The sequence below is a fragment of the Trichechus manatus genome, unplaced genomic scaffold (genome assembly GCF_000243295.1).
Source record: "Trichechus manatus latirostris isolate Lorelei unplaced genomic scaffold, TriManLat1.0 scaffold00181, whole genome shotgun sequence".
Classification (NCBI taxonomy): Eukaryota; Metazoa; Chordata; class Mammalia; order Sirenia; family Trichechidae; genus Trichechus; species Trichechus manatus.
The window spans coordinates 3,467,260-3,485,605 of NW_004444117.1; the positions used below are offsets into that span (position 1 = coordinate 3,467,260).

The 18,346-nt window shown below is 39.0% G+C and overlaps 1 protein-coding gene across 3 annotated transcripts in view; it reads right to left on the reverse strand.

The window, feature by feature from the left end:
* MAPK9 (mitogen-activated protein kinase 9) overlaps window positions 1-18,346 on the reverse strand; it is a 69,318-nt gene that overhangs the window by 40,287 nt on the left and 10,685 nt on the right. For all 3 annotated transcript variants that reach the window (XM_012558696.2, XM_023741454.1, XM_004387162.2), the window contains exon 2: window positions 10,984-11,154. In XM_012558696.2, coding sequence (XP_012414150.1) covers window positions 10,984-11,105 — 122 coding nt within the window. In that variant the 5' untranslated portion in view covers window positions 11,106-11,154. The remainder of the gene's footprint in view (window positions 1-10,983; window positions 11,155-18,346) is intronic.

An 18,346-nucleotide genomic window follows, 5' to 3' on the forward strand; every position in this document is an offset into this window, starting at 1 on the left:
ATGGTATTTTTTGGTCAAAAAACTCTCAATGAATTCAATCTTTTTAAGTTGAAGACTTTGCTGTAGCTTTGGTTAAAAATTATTAGAAACTTCATTATCTGACTTTGGAATTATTTTATTCAGTTTAGTTCACATTTGTGTACATGTACACACATATGTAAATTCACATATCCATATGCAAATGTTCCACCTGTATGAATTATAAAATGTTCAAGGTAATTCTTTGTGAAACAAACCATCAATTAATGCATATGTACACATATGTATATTTGTACCACATATATTTCCCAGTCTCAAGAAATTGAAAAAAGACAAATTTCACACTTTTTGTGGTTTTAAAAGTTTCTGCCCAAAATGACCCAAATGGACCAATTTTGAGTATCTGAGTAAACTCTTCTCCATTCCCAGTTCCATCTCCAAGATCAACTACCTTCAATTATTTCTAGTTTTAGTTCTTGTGGTCTTTTCTTAGCTCCAAATAATATACTTTCATCACTATTTCTTCATTTATCAACTTCAGAAATTTTCTATTTACTCCCCATTATAAAAACTGAGGATTCAGTCACTTATCTGAAACTGCAACTCCTCCCAGTTTTTTATTCTTATATTATTTTTAGTTTTTCCCTTGGTTATCTCTGTAACGTTAAATAGCACATTTAAACTTCCTTAAATAGCATGCTTAAACTTCTTGTTCAACTAACTTTCAAAGGAATCTCTTGACTCCCCAGGATATAAAATGAGATTATTATATTCCATCTCCTTTTTCCACTTCTCTACCCCACTCCCTTTTCCTACAAACGTCTGTCTTAAATGGTCAAGTTTGATAACACACATATACTAAAATGGTCAAGTTTGATTAACACACATATCCTTCTTTAGGATGTGTCTAAGTGTTGAAAATCAGTACGTACATAGACGTACATTTGTGTCTGCACATGTAAATGTTATTAATTGCAGTTAGGATTATACATAACTTTCTAAAGATCACATGACCCTTGGTGCCACTCATAGGAGAATGAAACTGCTTCCAGCATCAAGGTCAAACGCATTCTTTTTTCTTACATTCCATCAACTGCTCAAGAATCACATCCCTTTTGTTTTATATTTAGACCATGATTTTTTCTGGTTTTTCCTCATAAGTTCCTAATACTTTCTCTTTTCTTATTAAGAGAAGACAAATGTACCTTCTTTAGCCTATCACTAGGACGTTTTAGCTTCTCACTCGTGTTATCTATTGTTTGAAATCTATTTCATTCTTCTTAAAAGACATCTGATTTGTCTCAGAGAAAACAGCCTTGTTCTCTCAGTATCCCAAAAGCCCCCCCACAACTGAACACTATCCCTTCTGCCTCCCCAAAGACAGTAACTACTTCTGACATTTAGTATCATTACTTCCTTGTGTTTACTAGCTAAACATACATCCCCAAACCCTCCATGGCTTATTTTTGTCTGTTTTTTGAGGTCTTCTGTGTCTGGTTTCTCTCACTCAACATTCTGGCAAGATTCACCACGTTGTCGTAAGTAGCTATAATTCATTCTCTGTCACTGTTATAAAGTGTTCCTTTGCAAGACTGTAGTACAATTATCTATTTTACTGTTGATAGATATTGGGTTGTTTTCAGTTTTCAAGTGATTACAAAAACAGTCACAAACATTCTTGCACATGTCTCTAGGTCTCATATGCGTACATATCTGATGAGTAGATAGCTGAGAGTGGAATTGCTTAGATTCTATTTTGGTAAATAATGCCAAACTGTTTTCCAAAATGGCTCTACCAATTTGTAGTCCCACCAGCAGTGTGTGAGAGGCCCACATCTGGGAGCTAGATGAGAGCTGCTCCACATCCTCAACAACACTTGGAATTATCAACAGTTTAATTTTTAACCATTCTGGTGGGTGGTATCTCATTGTGGTTTTAATTTGCATTTCTCTGATGTATAATGATGTTGAGTACCTTTACCTACGTTTATTGGTCATCTGGATATTCTCTTTGGTGACAACTATTTTCTATTTGGTTGTCCGTTGTTATCTTGTTGATTGGAGCTCTTTATATATTCTGAATAAGAGCCCTTTGTCAATATTTCGCTAATAACTTCTCACAGTCTATGCTTGTCTTTTCACTTTCTTGATTTTTATAAAAGAAGCAGTTTGTAATTTTAATACAAATTTATCAATCTTTTCCCTTTATGGTAAGTGCTTTTATGTCTTGTTCAAACGAGTCTTTCCCACCTCCAAGATCATGAAGACAATCCTCTATATTAGCTTTAAATAACTTTATCATTTTGCCTTTCACATTTAGAGCAAGTCAACTGAAATTGATTTTGGGGTATAAGGTAAGGTCAGCGTAAAATTTCACTTTCTTATGTGAATACTCAGGTGTCCGTTTATTTAAAAGACTATCCTTTCTCTGATGCTCTGTAATGCTACCTTTGCCATAAGTCAGGAGCCCATGTGTATGGTTCCATTTCTAGGTTCTTTCTTTATTCCATTGGTCTATTTGTCTCTCCTTGCACCAGCACCACACCATCTTAACCACCACAGTGTTACAGAAATCTTGACATCTGGCAGAGTAAGTACCTCCTCCCTTCTTCTTCAAGAGTATCTTGGACTTTCATCTTTCCATATAAATTTTAGGAGCTCTGGTGGCACAGTGGTTAAAGTGCTCAACTGCTAACCGAAATTTTAGAATCAGCTTGTTAATTTCAATTTAAAAAAGACTGTTGAAATTTAGATCGCAAACAATGTATTAACAAGTTCTTGACCATGATATATTGTTGTCAGGTGCCATCGAGTCGGTTCTGACTCACAGTGACCCTATGTACAACAGAATCAAACGCTGCCCGGTCCTGTGTCATCCTTACAATCATTACTATGCTTGAGCCCATCAATGCATATCCTACCATTATTTAAGTTTTTAAAAATTTTCAAATATTTTCTTAGCTTTCAGCACTGAAATCTTTCACAAGGTTAGATTTTTTCCTCAATACATAATAATTTTTAATCTATTAAAAATGACATCCTTTTTAAAGTTTCATTTTCCATATGCTGCTGGCACATAAAAATGCAATTTTTTTTTTTGTACACTGACTCTGTAACCTGCAACTGGCTAAACACACTCATTATGGCTAAACACACTCATTAATTTAACAAAGGGGAGATTATCTAGGTGGGTCTAATTTAAGCACATGAGCCCTTTAAAAGCAAAGAGTGTGCTCTGGCTAGTGGGCAGAAGGAGAAGTTAGAGAAATTCGAATTGTGAGAAGGACTGGATGTACCCCTGCTGCCTTAAAGATGGAGGGGGCAACATAAGAAGGAATGCAGGCAGCCTCTAGGAGCAGACAGTGGCCCTTGGCTGACGACCACCAAGGAAATGGGGACCTCATGAGAATCTATAGCTTCAAGGAACCAGATACTGCTAATAACCTGCATGAATTTGGGAATGTATTCTTCCCCAGAACTTCGATATAAGAGTCTAGCCCAGCCAAAATTTGATTTTAGCCTTATATGACCCTGAGCAGATTACCCAGTGAAGCCCATCCAGATTTCTGACCTATAAAACTACGGGTCTTGTTTTAAACCACAAAGCTTGCAGTAATTTGTTATGCAGCAACAGGAAATGAATAAACCTTTCTTCTGTATTTTCTACCCTTTTGTCTCTCCATGTTTCATTCTGGATATTTTTTTCTGACCTATCTTCTAGATCACTAATTCTCTCTTTAGTTATATTTAATAGTTGTTCATTCCCACCCATTAAGTTCATAATTCAATTACTGTATTTTTAAGTTCTACAATTTCCATTTAGGTTTTTTTTCACATTTTCATTTCTTCACCAAAATTTTTCATCTTGCCTTTTATCACTTTGAACCTAACATCACAGTTATTTTAAAGTTTGGATTTAATAATTCCAATATTCCCTGTGGATCTGTTTCTTTTGTCTGTTGTTTCTGTTGGGTTTTGCTCACGTTGTCTTATCTCCTTGTGCACCTAGTTATTTTTGATTGTACGCTAGACCTCATACTTGCAGAACTGTTTGCTATCTAGAAATAATTTTCTATCTAGTATGATGTAAATTCTTATATTTACTTCTGCCAGGTACCTGGGGCTCTAGAAATTTGGGGTCACCTAAGTAGTTCAGCAAATAAGACGATTTGAAGCAGAGTGGCATTCTCTGCAAAGGCCTGTCTTTTTCAGGCTCACCTTCCTAAGACATAGTCCTTTATGGTCCCATTTCAAAGCAAAGGAAGTTCACTAAGCCCTCTCACCCCTAAGAGGGCCCTGGACTCCAATTCTTGCCTCCTAGCCCCAATAGGCAATCCAATGCACTACTCAACCTCTCAGCTGCCTGCTCTAGTATCTGTAAATGACAAGGGAAAGACAGTCCCCAGTACTGGGCTCTCCCCATTAGGCTTGTCTTTCCTTGGATCCTGGTCTAATAATTCTTCACTAGCTTACTAACTCTAGGGTAAATGTTGAGCTACCTAAACAATGTGCATAGGGGTGGGGGTGGAATGTTGGGAGCCAATTGGCAGGTATTTCATAGAGATACTTTTAATTAACCTCCCTATTTTAACCACCAGTTTAACCCTCATCTTCTGTATCTGTCATCTCTATACCCACAGCGTCTTTGGGGTTCTATTATAGATAGGTTCGTTCTTGTTGCAAATGCCTCATCCGCTTATTCTCACTTTTCTGTTCTGTTTAATCTGCGACAAGCTTCCAACTACTTTCTATGTTTTATAAATTTGCTAAAAAGCCTTTATCCACTGATTATTGCCCTTATCTACTCCTTTGTTTAGGTGCCTGGTCCACCATTGCAAGCCAGAAGTTCCAATTTATTCACTTTAGAGATGAAACTATTAAAGCTCATAAAGACACAATGACCTACCCAAGGTCACAAAGAACTACTGCTATGAGCATCAGAGATGAACCCAGAACTCAAGTCTCCTGAATCTCAGCCATCTTATGCCTTATACCATATATCTCCTTTATCACAGAAATTTTATTGTAGATATTATTATTTCTTTTTATCAGCAGAGAGAAAATAAAATAGTTTAAGAACAGGCCGACTTTCCTGCTTGTGTAGAACTACAGAAAGGAAAAAGGAACAGGAGCTATACCGATTATTTCATGCTAAACCTGTAATTGTCACTTCTAAGTACTGCCAGATCTATTATTAAACACATTTATTTAAAAAAGGTTAAACTTGCATAGAACTGTTTCATGAAACAAAAAATCATTATTTTGGTTAAACTTTAGATTTTAAAAGGAGAAAGAAAAACTAAATATACATATAAAAGGAATGTACCCACATGCACCCTACTAGAGCTATAAAACCTTACAATTAATAATTTTACTATATAACTTAGTTGATTTTTATGAATATTTCAAAACTACAAATATTTTAAAATTTATTTTCCTAACAAATTTTATTAAGACCTTTTTCATGAATAACAAAAATAGAAAAACAAATAAAAGCGAAAGATAACTGTAAAAATAACTCAAAATCAAGAGTCAAAAAGATTTGATTCTGGCCTCAGCTCTTTCATTTAACCCTGTACAAATCACTGGCCCTACCTGCATTATGCCCTATCTGTATTATGGTTTACACATCTCTCCCTTGTCTTGACAAAGCTCTAATTTAAACAGATGGCTAATGAATTCCGTAAAGCATACACTAATGCTATTATGATATTTTACTTCTCAAAAATGGAAAAACACACAAGCTCCCTCTAATAGTTTTCTATTGCTGCTGTGATAAACTACCACAAACTTAGTGGCTTAAGACAACACACATTTACTACCCTACAGTTCCAGACGTCAGAAGTCCAAAATGGGTCTTGTGGGGCTAAAATCAAGGTGTCAGCATGGTTGTGTTTCTTCTGAAGGCTCTTGGAGAGAATCCATTTCCTTGCCTTTTCCAGCTCCAAGAGGCTGCCTGCATTCCTTGGCTTGTGGCCCTACATCATTCTAACCTTCTCTGACTCTGATCCTCCTGCCTTCTTTTTTTAAGGACCCTCATGATTACAGTGGGTCCACCTGGATAATCCAGGCTAATCTCCCCATCTCAAGATCTTTAATTTAATCAAATCTGCACAGTCCCTTTTTCCATGTAAGCTAACATATTCACAGGTTCTAGGGACTAGGGCATGGATATCTTTGGGGGGGCCATTATTTAGCATCCCACATCCCCAGATGGTCACTGATGGATAATTTTAAAGTATACCAAAAACAAACCTGTTGCTGTCGATTTGATTCTCACTCATAGTGACCCTACAGGACAGAGAACTGCTGCATAGGGTTACCAAGGAGCTGCTGGGGGATTCGAACTGCTGACCTTTTGGTTAGCAGTCGAGATCGTAACTACTGCACCACCAGGGCTCCAATTTTTTTTTTTTAAGTATAATACCACAAAATGAGCCTTCAGATTATCAAATCAATTAACTGTATAATGGCAATATATATTTATAAGGAATACAATAAAAGAAAATCCAATTCCTGTTGTCAAAGTAGGAGCTTACCCACTGAGTTTATTTTAGGAAGTGCAATTTTTTTTTTTTTTTTTTTTAAAGAAACAGGAATGTGACATTGCCAGGTTATTTCCCAACCCTACTTGGTGCCTCACAGCCTGATAAGGATGAACACAAAGGAAAATGGGGGAAAAAGGAAGCTAAAGTCACTTATAAAGTATTTACTTTTCCAATTAGAACACAGGAGGATACCACAAAACTGAATATTATAGCTATAAAAATGAATTCTTCTTGAACATAACAGTCATCTTATAGACATAAATACAATTGACTCTGAGAATTTTTAGATAGGTATTTAATGAATACTTATTCATTATTATTCAGATTCCAAACAGAGTTTAGGTCAGAGTTCTGGTCACACCAAAACGTATCAGTGGTTCAAAGTCATCAACAGGCCAAATAACAGTATAAGCAACAAGGCCCGAAAAGGTCAACAGATGGGTTTTGGTCCCAGGCTTGCCACTAACACCCTGTGAGATGGGGGAAGGTGATAAGCCTTCCTTGTCTTCAATTTCACCATTTATAAAGTGAAGGTTATGGCAGAGCTCATAACGATTAGATAATATCCACTATTCACGTTACCATTTACCTTCAGAAACATGTGAATGACAAGCCAATAGGAGTAAATGAAGCCCATACTTAACATGCCTGCCTCTCTGCAGCCATGAACAACTTTCACAAGACCTCTGATCTCTCCCGCTCTCTCTCTATACCTACGTATGTATATATGTATCAGTCAAGTATTTGGTTCAATCAGAGAGGAGGCTCTATTCAAAGCATGAGTTGAGATTATTTGAGGAGGTTTCATAGATGAGAGAAGTCTTGAAAGACCAGGGATAGTGTCTGGACAGACAGGGGGTTTGAAGGGGTACCCAGGAGAACACAACCAGGTGATGCATGGGGACAAAAGTGACAGAAGTGGGAATGAACCTGGCACATTTGCAGGGAAGGAACCAATGGAGAGAAGAGGTTATCTGGAAGTGAGGGTTCGATGGTAGGGATCCTCAGTTCCTTCCACCACCGACGAGGAACAGAGGGGTCTAACTTGCATGATTAACAGCTTCTTGCTCTATCCAAACCAGGACAAATGAAAAGATCCTCTCCTTGCACCAGCTAGCTAGCCAACACTTTTCTTTGGAAGTGTTTTAAGCACAATGTTAATATCGAAGGTGCTTTGCAAAATCGAGGCAGGAAAATTCCCTAGAAGACATGGGGGGAAATGTTGTGGGAAATATTTCTCTCCTGTCAGTCTGAGGACTGCCACTCCCAGCTGACCACTGCTGCAGCTCAACGGGCCTACAAAGCCTCAAGCACAGAAGAAAGGTGTACCATGTTAAATAATGTCCCCTCAAAATTCATGTCCACTTGGAACCTCAGAATATGACCTTATTTGGAAACAGTAGTTAGAACAGTAGTTAAGAAGAGGTCATGCTGGATTAGGACACTCAATATGATGGTATTCTTATACAGAAAGGGGAGGAGACACAGAGACAGAAATTAAGGCCATGTGGTGACAGATGCAGAGACTGAAGTGATGCAGCTACAAGTCAAGGAATGCTGGCAGCTACCAAAAGCCAGCAGAGAGGCATGGAACAGATTCTTCTCCAGAACCTTCAGAGAGAGCATGACCCTGTTCACACACTGATTTTGGACTCTAGCCTCCAGAACTGTCAGAGAATAAAATTCTGTTTTTTTAAGCCACCAAGTTGGCGGAAACTTGTTGCAGCTGCACCAGGAGATGTATACAGAAGGCAAGGAGCAGGCATTCCCACCTCACTGGCTGAAAGGAAACCAGCACAAGGCTCTGTGAGAAAGCAGCAACAAAGTAATAATGAAAACCCACCTTTCTCAACCATCTAGGCCCAGCTGCTACGATAGCACGTTGCCTAGAGGCCAAAAGATGAAACACCCTAGAAGTCTAAGAATCATTTTCATAATTGTATGGACATTTTAAAAAAGAAATACCAGTGATATGAATCAAGTTAATTAAGCCCCTTTTATCCATCCAGTAAAGTTAACCCAACAAACAGTTTTTATTTTCTTGGGTTACAAAAATCGATGATTAATGACTTTAGGATCAAAACATAAACTGTTAGCTGCCAATGAGCTCATTAAGAGATTTTCCTCTCCAATACCTATTCCTCTATTGCTTTGAAGTAACAGCTTCTTTCTTGAGCAGAAAACAACAAAACCCAGTTTTTGTATCTTTCCTTAGAATAAAAAATTAAGCTGTAAAAATGAGGATCTGCAGGAGAAAAATATAGGGTATTGTTAAAATTTTATCCTCAACATATTTGTTTCTTTCTACCTATCTATATGTGAGATGAAAGCTGCTCCTAAAAATATTAATAAAAATTGTCACAAATTCATTTAAATGATGAAAATATTAAGAGTTAAGTAAAATTACTGTTAAGATTCTGTCTTGTATAACTTAAGCTACTACAAGAAAATCAAAACATATTTTACATGTAAGACAATATGGGAGTATCATTAAATATAAGACTTTAGTATCAGGAGTCACATATCCATAAAAAATAACAAGTATTTGTAGTTTAAGGCAACTTCTAGTTTTTTAAAAAAATGTTTTTAAGTTTTAAATTTTTTTAAAAAATTCAGAAGTTTCTATTTTATAATTTTTACCATTATTATTATCTGAGGAGGTTTGGTATATGATGGCATATTAAATTTTTTTATTTTAAAACTAGAATTTTCAAATGAAAAATACACATCCATAATGAATCATTTCATTATTAAACATTTCTCCTTAAAAAATAAGGATGAAAAGTAACAGAAACAAGCTGGAAATCAAATAAAGTAGCATGTGATTTTATTGTTATTTACTATGCTGTAATGAAGTTGTTCATTTCAAATGCCCACTCTTCACAAAGTTTTCTATTTACAATTAATCACTGGCTTCTAGTCAGCCTCTTGGAGCCCTGATGGCACAGTTGTTAAGTGTTATGACTGCTAGCCATAAAGCTGGTAGTTCGAATCTACCAGCTGCTCCTTGGAAACTCTATGGGGCATTTCTATTCTGTCCTATAGTGTCACTATGGGTCAGAATTGATTTGATGGCAACTGGCCTGGCTTGCCTAGTCAGCCTCTGAATGTGGTTATTATATTAAATGCCCTTGACATCAGTCTTGCCAATATACTTGTGTCAAATTACCATCTAGTTTCAAATAAAAAATGGACTATAAATCAAAAGAATGTTTTATTTTCTAGAACTTTTTATTAACTTCAAAATTTCCAATTCTGAACCATTTATTGACTTTAAAATTTCTCTTGGCACACTGGATTTAAGTACTGCTATAACATGTTATCGTTTGGAAGTTAAGATCACCACTATTTTAGACACAGTTGGGAAGGTTGTTCCTTTCAAACAGCTGCTTCTCTCTCAAAACTTATTCTGAGAAACTCTGGACTGCAATCTTCTCTTGGCTACCAGGGCTGCCAACCACCTAGGCCAAAAGAAAACAACTGGTTTTCCTGATCACATTTATCTACAATGGAGAATCAGTTATAAACCACTGATGAAGATTCTCAAAGTTCAGCATCTCTAGAGGAAAACATAAACTCCCCTACCAGAACATCCAAAAGAGTTCCTTTTTATCTTGAATTCTCCCTGCCTGCTACCTGTAAACATTAGATAGATTAGGAGCTTCATCCAGATGCAAAAATAATCTTGTTTTATTGACCTCCCCATCCCTCCCCCAAAAAAGTTTTGCTCAGAAAAATAAGGGATAAAAAGTTTGGGAAGTGTTGATAACTGTAGTCTAAAAACATGTGAAAAACTTTACCTTTAGCTGGCCAGTGATGTTGCAGCAGCTGACTGTCTTACCATGCAAGAGACTAAGTTCAGGGTCAGACTAACGATTCTGACGTCCTGGGCTGGACACATAGTTGAAGTGAGACACCAAGGAAGAGACGGCCAGCCCAACCCCTCACACAGCATCCCTTCCTGGTTAATCCATGGGGTGAAAATGAGACTGACTGGCCTCATCCCGCCAATGAATGGCAAGGCACTGCAAGGATGGCGCCTGGAAATGAATAGGAGTGATTGGGAATAAAAGGGGGAGGGGGAAAAGGTGGCCATGATGAAGAAATGAATAAAACTCCAAACTTCTGTTACAACTCACTGTCATACCTAATACTCTGATATCGTAACGACAAAGGGAATGAAAAAAAAAAAGGGGGGGGGGAACAAACAAAAATAGAAACAAACAAAGAAAAATAGCTACCTATTTAAGTTTTTGCAGCATTCTAAGAATCTGGGTTTGTAGCCTAAAATCTGACTACATATAACTAGAGAAAGAGGCTGATTCAATTTAGCTCATAAACCTATAGCAGAGAAAAGAGTACTTTTATCATCAGTGTTTTTAAATTCTGATGGTTTGGTTTTACTTTTTATTGCAGCAAAAACTCAATCCACGCTATTAAAACAGACTATACTTACCAAACAATTCCTTGAGCCCCAGAGCCAATTGGTTTTAACTGTTGGTAGCGTTTTAAGACAGTGAACGTTGAGTCTGCCACTTGCACACTGTAAAACTGACTATCACATTTACTGTCACTCATGATGTAGTGTCATACAGTGTTCCAAACAACTAGGATAGTCGTCAGATTCCTTAAAAAGAAAAACAGAATGAACATGCAGTCTTACTGAAATTGTATATATATAGTTCACCTAATACTGTTTCAAATTTATTGGTATATAAGAGAATGCGGCTGCGAATGATAAACTCAGTTTGACCAAATTCTGAACTTAAGAAACACACAAAAAATGTGAAGACATCTCAGGGGTACAAGACCTTTATGAAAGCAAGGAATTTTGAGGCCCTGCATGACCACATTTTAAGGAACTGGATTAGAAAATAACCACCTTTGGAGAAAAGAATTTACACATTACTACCAGCCATCACAAGACTATGTCACTATATGCCTCTCATTAGCTTGCTTCCTTGTGGAAACAATTTATGCCTAGTTGTCTCAACTGGAGATGGAGACATTGTTTCAAAATTATCACTTCTAGAATTGCTGCAGAAAAACAAACGGACCAGTCTTCTGCTAAGTCCAAAAATTCAGGTTAAAGTGATGAACCAGAAACCAGGATTCATATGTCGAAGTGACTGTAAAAAGGGAGTTGTATCTAGAATACATAAAAACTGTTATAACTCATTAATAAAAAGACAACATGTTAAAACAACTGGATTTCCACATGCAGAAGAATAAAGTAGGGCCTCTAGCTCACACCATATATGAAAATTAACTCAAAATGGACCAAGGACCTAAATATAAGAGTTAAAACCACAAAACTCCTGAAAGAAAACATAATGATAAATCTTCAGGACCTTGTATTTGGCAATGGATTCTTAGCTATAATACCAAAAGCATGAGCAACAAAAGACGAAACAGATAAACTGGACTTCATCAAAGTAAAAAAACTTTTGTGCACCAAAGGACATTATCAAGAAGTAAAAAGATAACCTACAGAATGGGACAAAATATTTGGAAATCATGTATCTGGTTAGAGTTTAATATCCAGAATACATAAAAGAACTCCTCCAACTCAACAAAAAACAAACCACTCAATTAAAAAATGGGCAAAGGACTTGAACAGACATTTCTCCAAAGAAGATATACAAATGGTCAATAAGCACATGAAGAGATGCTCAATATCATTAGACATTAAAACCAAAAAAACCAAACTTGTTGTCGTAAAGTTGATTCTGACTCATAGCGACCTTACAGGGCAGAGTCAAACTGCCCCATAGGGTTTCCAAGGCCGTCTTGAAGGAAGTATAGCCAGAATGCTGCTTAGAAGTGAGGATGGCTAGACTTCGTTTCACATAGTTTGGATGCGTTATCAGGAAGGACCAGTTCCTGAAGAAGGACATCATGCTTGGTAACGTAGAGGGTCAGCAAAAAAAAAAGAAAGACCCTCAATGAGATGGACTGACACAGTGGCTACAACAATGGGCTCAAACATAGCAACAATCATGAGGATGGTGCAGGACCGGGCAGCGTTTTGTTCTGTAGTACACAGGGTCGCTCTAAGTTGGAAATGACTTGACAGCACCTAATAACAACGACGACAATCTTTATGAAGCAAGCTGACACATCTTTCTCCTGTGGAGCAGCTGGTGAGTTTGAACTGCTGACCTTTTGGTTAGCAGCCAAACACTTAACCACTGTGCCACCAGGGCTCCTTCATTAGACATTCAAACCAAACCAAACCCGCTGCTGTCTAATTGATTCTGACTCATAAGTATAGGACAGGGTAGAACTGCCCCATAGGCAGTTTTTTGGTTTTAAGGCTATAAATCTTTATGGAAGACTGCCACATCTCTCTCCCATGGAGGGCTGGTGAGTTCAAACAGGTGACCTTTTGCTTAGCAGCTGAGTGCTTTAACCACTGCACCACCAGGGCTCCTCTTCATTAGACATTAGGGAGATGTAAATCAAAACCACAGTGAGATACCACCACTTCATGCCCACTAGGATGGCTATTATTAAAAAAACAAAACAATAAACAAACAGAAAATAACAAGTATTGGTGAGGATGTGGAGAAACTGGAAGCTTTGTCCATTGTCAGTAGGAATGTAAAATGGTGCAGACACTGAGGAAAACAGTTGGGCAGATCTTCAAAAAGTTAAACATAAAACTACCATATGACCCAGCAACTCTACTCCTAGTATATACCCAAAAGACTTGAAAGCAAGAACTCAAACTGACACCTGTACACCAATGTTCACTGCAGCATTATTCAGAATAGACAAAAGGTGGAAACAATGCAAGTGTCCATTAACAGATAAATGGAAAAAAAATGTGGTATGTACATAAAATGGAATATGTATTATTCCACCATAAAAAGCAATAAAGTTCTAATACATGCCACGATATGGATGAACCTTGAAAACAGTACACTAAGTAAGAAAAGCTAGTCACGAAAGACCACATTCTACATGATTCCATTCATATGAAAGTCCAGAATAGGGAAATCTACAGAGACAGAAAGGAGAATAGTCACTGCTTAAGGCTGCAGGGGGATAAGAAGGTGAGGGGTGATAGATAAAGGGTACAGGGTTCCTTTTTGAGGTGATGAAAATGTTCTAACATTGACTATGGTGATGGTTGCACACATCTGCACATATACTAAAACTACTAAATTGTACATTCTAAATGGGTGAGTTGTTTGGTATGTGAATTATATCTCAATAAAGTTGTTAGAAAGAAAGAAAGAAAAACAGGCTGCTAAAGGGCTGTGGTGACACCACGTGTTCTGAGCACGCCAAGGATGTGCTTCTGCCTCCTGAGAGGGGTTGAGGAGCTGGGCCTGTGCTCTCCGAACTCACATCTACACAGATCTCCATACGCAGAAAGTTCTGTTGTAACCTACTGTCAATAACCAATAATGTCGATGGTACAAAGTGTACTGACTCACGTGTGTGTATAAATTGGCAGTGCTGGAAAGCAGTCTTTCCATGATTTCAGCAGTAGGTTGCAGATTACTGCTTTGCAGGAACTTGACTAACTTTATACAGAAAACAAACAGAAATCAGCAGACAGCTACATTCACTTGGTTCCCCAGTTTCTTTATTTTGGCAAATAAAAAAGCTATTTATTTTGGCATTTTTAACAATTAAAAAGCCAAGAATAAATTCATATAGGTATATATTCTATACTATTTAAAAACACAGAATTTAAACTTCATTCTACAGCGCTACTAAACTCCTGCTGTTTTTGTTCTACCATCTAATACTTAATGTCTGCCATGGAGTTCTTTGCAGTGATGATGTATATATCAACACAATGATGTCTAGGATTTCCATTAAACAAGGAAATAAATCAATTAATAGCAAATCCAAACAACAAAATTAAATACAATAAATTGTTTCTCCATTGCTTCGTCTTTTTCTAACCATCTTCACGGAAAGTTGTATTACCAGCCACCCCTACTGAGCACCATAGGCCCCTGTCCTATGCAGCACCTCTGGAGACACCAGCACAGCACTGGATGTTCTAAGAAATGACCCTGCATAGGATGGATGATCAGTCCCATTTTATACTTGAGCAGCACAGGCTGAATGAGATTAAATAGCCTGCTCATGCTACACTGCTCCTAAGAAGGGGAACTGGGGTCTGTCCTAGGCTATCAGGTCTGTCCTATATATAAGTCCCAGAGGTGGGGTCAGGCTTGTCTTGCTCACAGAGGCATCCCACACTCCTAGGCCAGGCAGGGCATAGCCCCTCGAACAGTGGAAGCACTCAGTAAACCTTTGCTGGTCCAACCCATAATACAATATTTAATGATTCCCTCACCATGCTGCTCCATTTTTCTGACACCTGAAGGAATACTGCTTTCAGTGGTTAAGAGCTTGCCTGCTAACCAAAAGGTTGGCAGTATGAATCCACCAGCTGCTCCTTGGAAAGCATATGGGGCAGTTCTACTCTGTCCTATAGGGTCGTTATGAGTCAGAATTGACTCGACAATGGGTTTTGTTTTTGGTTTATTTTTTAAAGATTGATTTATTTATAGTTTGTAAGAGGCTGAGACAATTCACCTTAACATTTATTGGGCGCTTTTGTACAAGAAAGTGCCAACTCTTGTAGGAGATATAGCAAGATCAGCTAGGAACTGGGTTTGAAGTAGCATGTAATTCACTATTTGGGAAAGAAGTGTAAGGAATAAGTCCACTGCCTAGGCTATAAGTTACAATAAGGTAAGGACAGAAAAAATGTAAACAAAATACTTGAAGGAAAAAGGGATCCTGTCTACCGGCGGGGTGCCAAAGACTAGATAAGCTTCACAGAGGAGGTAGTGGCATCCACCTCCAATTACTTTGCCAGAGACACACAGTAGGGGCACAGAGCTCAGACTGTGTGCAGACAGAGGAACAGCATAGTAAGGGCACAGAGCTCAGACTGCAGACACCGGGGACTGCTCAGTAGGGGCACAAAGCTCCATATGACTGTGTAGATAGAGGGAATAATTTACACAGTAGGGGTACAGAGCTCAAGCTGACTGTGTGTAGACACGGGGGACCGCTCACTAGGGGCACAGAATTCCGACTGACTGTGTGGAGACATGGAGAATCACTCAGTAGGGCACAGAGCTCTGACTGACCGTGTGCAGATACGGGGAATCGCACAGTAGGGGCACAGAGCTCAGACTAGAGGGTTTGAGGAAGAAAACAGCATGTGTAGAGGCAGAGGTGCATTCTGAGCATGAAAAGTCATTTGAGATTCAGCTGGGTAGTGAGGGAATAAAGCTGGAGAAAGAAAACGAGGCCAGATCACCAGGAGCCCTGGAAGTCACTCAGAGGCATCTGGGCTTGGTCCTGAGGGCCGTGGAGCCACCAAAACAGGAAAGACACATGACCAGACTTGCTGTTCAGAGAGGTTATTCAGGAAACCAAAAAAGGAAGAAAAGGAGATCAGGCAAAAATGACAGGGTGTACACAGAGGTAATGGTATCTGGCGAAGAAAAGGAAATGCACAGTTTGGACAAAGAACATATGCGACTTGCTGAACTGGAGGAGATCGGAAGGAATGAGGGCAAAGTACATGGAGGCAAGCAGGAAATATCTGCACAGAGCTCATGAGCTAAACTTTGGACAGGTGAAGGCTGAAGTGCCTAAGGACAAGCAATATGACTGTGGCACAGGCTGTTAATAGACTCCACCCTTCTTCCTTTTAGTAATAGATGCTGTCTCAGTTATCTCGTGTTGCTGTAACAAAAATATCACAAGTGGATGGCTTTAACAGAGCGAAATTTATTCTCTCACAGTGTAGGAGACTAGAAGTTCGAATTCAGGGCGTCAGCTCCAGGGGAAGGCTTTCTCTGTCTGTTGGCTCTGGAGGAAGGTCCTTGTCATCAATCTTCCCCTGGACCAGGAGCTTCTCAGTGCAGGGAACCCCCATCCAAAGGACATGCTCTTCTGTTGTTGTTGATAGATGCCACTGAGTCGGTTCCGACTCATACAGCCTCTATGCACAACAGAAAGAAACACTGCCCGGTCCTGCGCCATCTTCACAACTGTTGCTATGTTTAGCACTTTCTTAAGGGTCTGAGGTCCCCAAGTCTCTCTGCTTGCTTCTCTCTTTTATATCTCAAAAGGGATTGACTTAAGACACAAGCTTATCTTATAGATTGAGTCCTGCCTTATTAATGTAACTGTCTCTAACTCTGCCTCACTAACATCATAGTGGTAGGATTTATAATACATATGAAAAATCACATCACATGACAAAATAGTAGACACAAAACTGGAAATCATGGCCCAAGTAAGCTGACATACATTTTGGGGGCACACAATTCTATTTATGACAGACGCCTCCCCACTTTAGCTGGACAAATGGCTACCCAACGAGAGACTACACCCGGGCAGCCAGGTGTTGGCAATGAGATGTGAGCAGAAGTGAGGTATGCCACTTTTAGATCTCTTGTTAACAGAAAGCTGTTTGTCCTCTTTCTTTCTCCCTTGCTGCTGGCTGGGGGAATCAGCTATCTTAGACCTAGAGCTGGAGGCCACACTGTCCGAATTCGTGAATGACCTTGTGGCACAGAAGCCCCTCCCTCCCCACCTACCGACAATGAGACTGACACAGATGAATCTCAACCTTGCTGAGCAGCTCTATAACTCTTTCTGTTACAGCTCCTTACAACCAATACCCTGACTAGTGCAATAATATTACATTAGCTTCTTTGAATTTTGAGAGTACATTAAATCATATTAGGTTCAAGAATTGTTAATATAATTTCATCTCAAGATTTAAATTGATTTTAAAATTAAAATATGTTGCCTTTATTAGGCAGTACAAAATCACCTGTGATGTTTCAAGTACATGATGAAAACTGAAATCCATGAGGAGACTTATTAACAAAAGAGAGAACCTGTCAAAGTCACCTTCTCTGTCAAGCTTGGGCTTCATGAGAGCAAGAGAAAGACACTCAAGGCAATCCGAGAATGAATCTAATTAAGCTATTAGTGAATCAACTCTGTTGAGATTATATTTCAACAAAATAGAACATCAGCTGGGGCTCAGAAAGTGGTTTCACAAATAGGGAAGTACAGGAACTCTTCATGTAACCAGATTTCCAACAAACTCGTCTGCACTTGCTGCCTCCACTTCCCACACCGGTGGGTACTGGTTCCTCACCCTTGGCTCCCACAAAGTGCTGCTATTGCGCCCATCAGCAGTTCAACACAGGATTTAGCTCTCTACCACTTGTGCACTGTTGCAGCAACCCCAGGCTTGCGCTATAATTTATCTTATCACAGGCTGGCCTCCCTCCCCTAGGCTGTGAACTCCTCAGCAGGAAGGGCCTGTCCTACTCCCCTTTGTCTCCCCAGCGCCCGGCATCGCACTCTCACACAGCACTGCTCAACAAATGTAACAGGATGTCCACTGCCCATCATGTGATCCACATAAAAAAGCTGACAGGGGACACATTCTGCTCTTTGGGCTCTTCTGGCTCAACGGCCGGGGAAGGGATACCTCAGGCAGGCACTGGCATGGCCTTTGCTGAAAGCAGCTGGCTCTTCATCCCTGCCTTTCCTGTTTTACCACACTGCTTCTGAGAATGCCTGTCGACTTAAATGCTTTAGTTTAAAATCTCTATTTCTCTAAGACCGGAGAGTCCTGCAGAATCACCTACAGGATACTGGCATAAAATCTACCCACTCTATACATAAATATTGTGCAGGAGAGCTTGGCTGCTAACCAAAAGGTTGGCAGTTTGAATCCACCAGCCGCTCCTTGGAAACCCTATGGGGCAGTTCTACTCTGCCCTACAGGGTCGCTATGAGTCGGA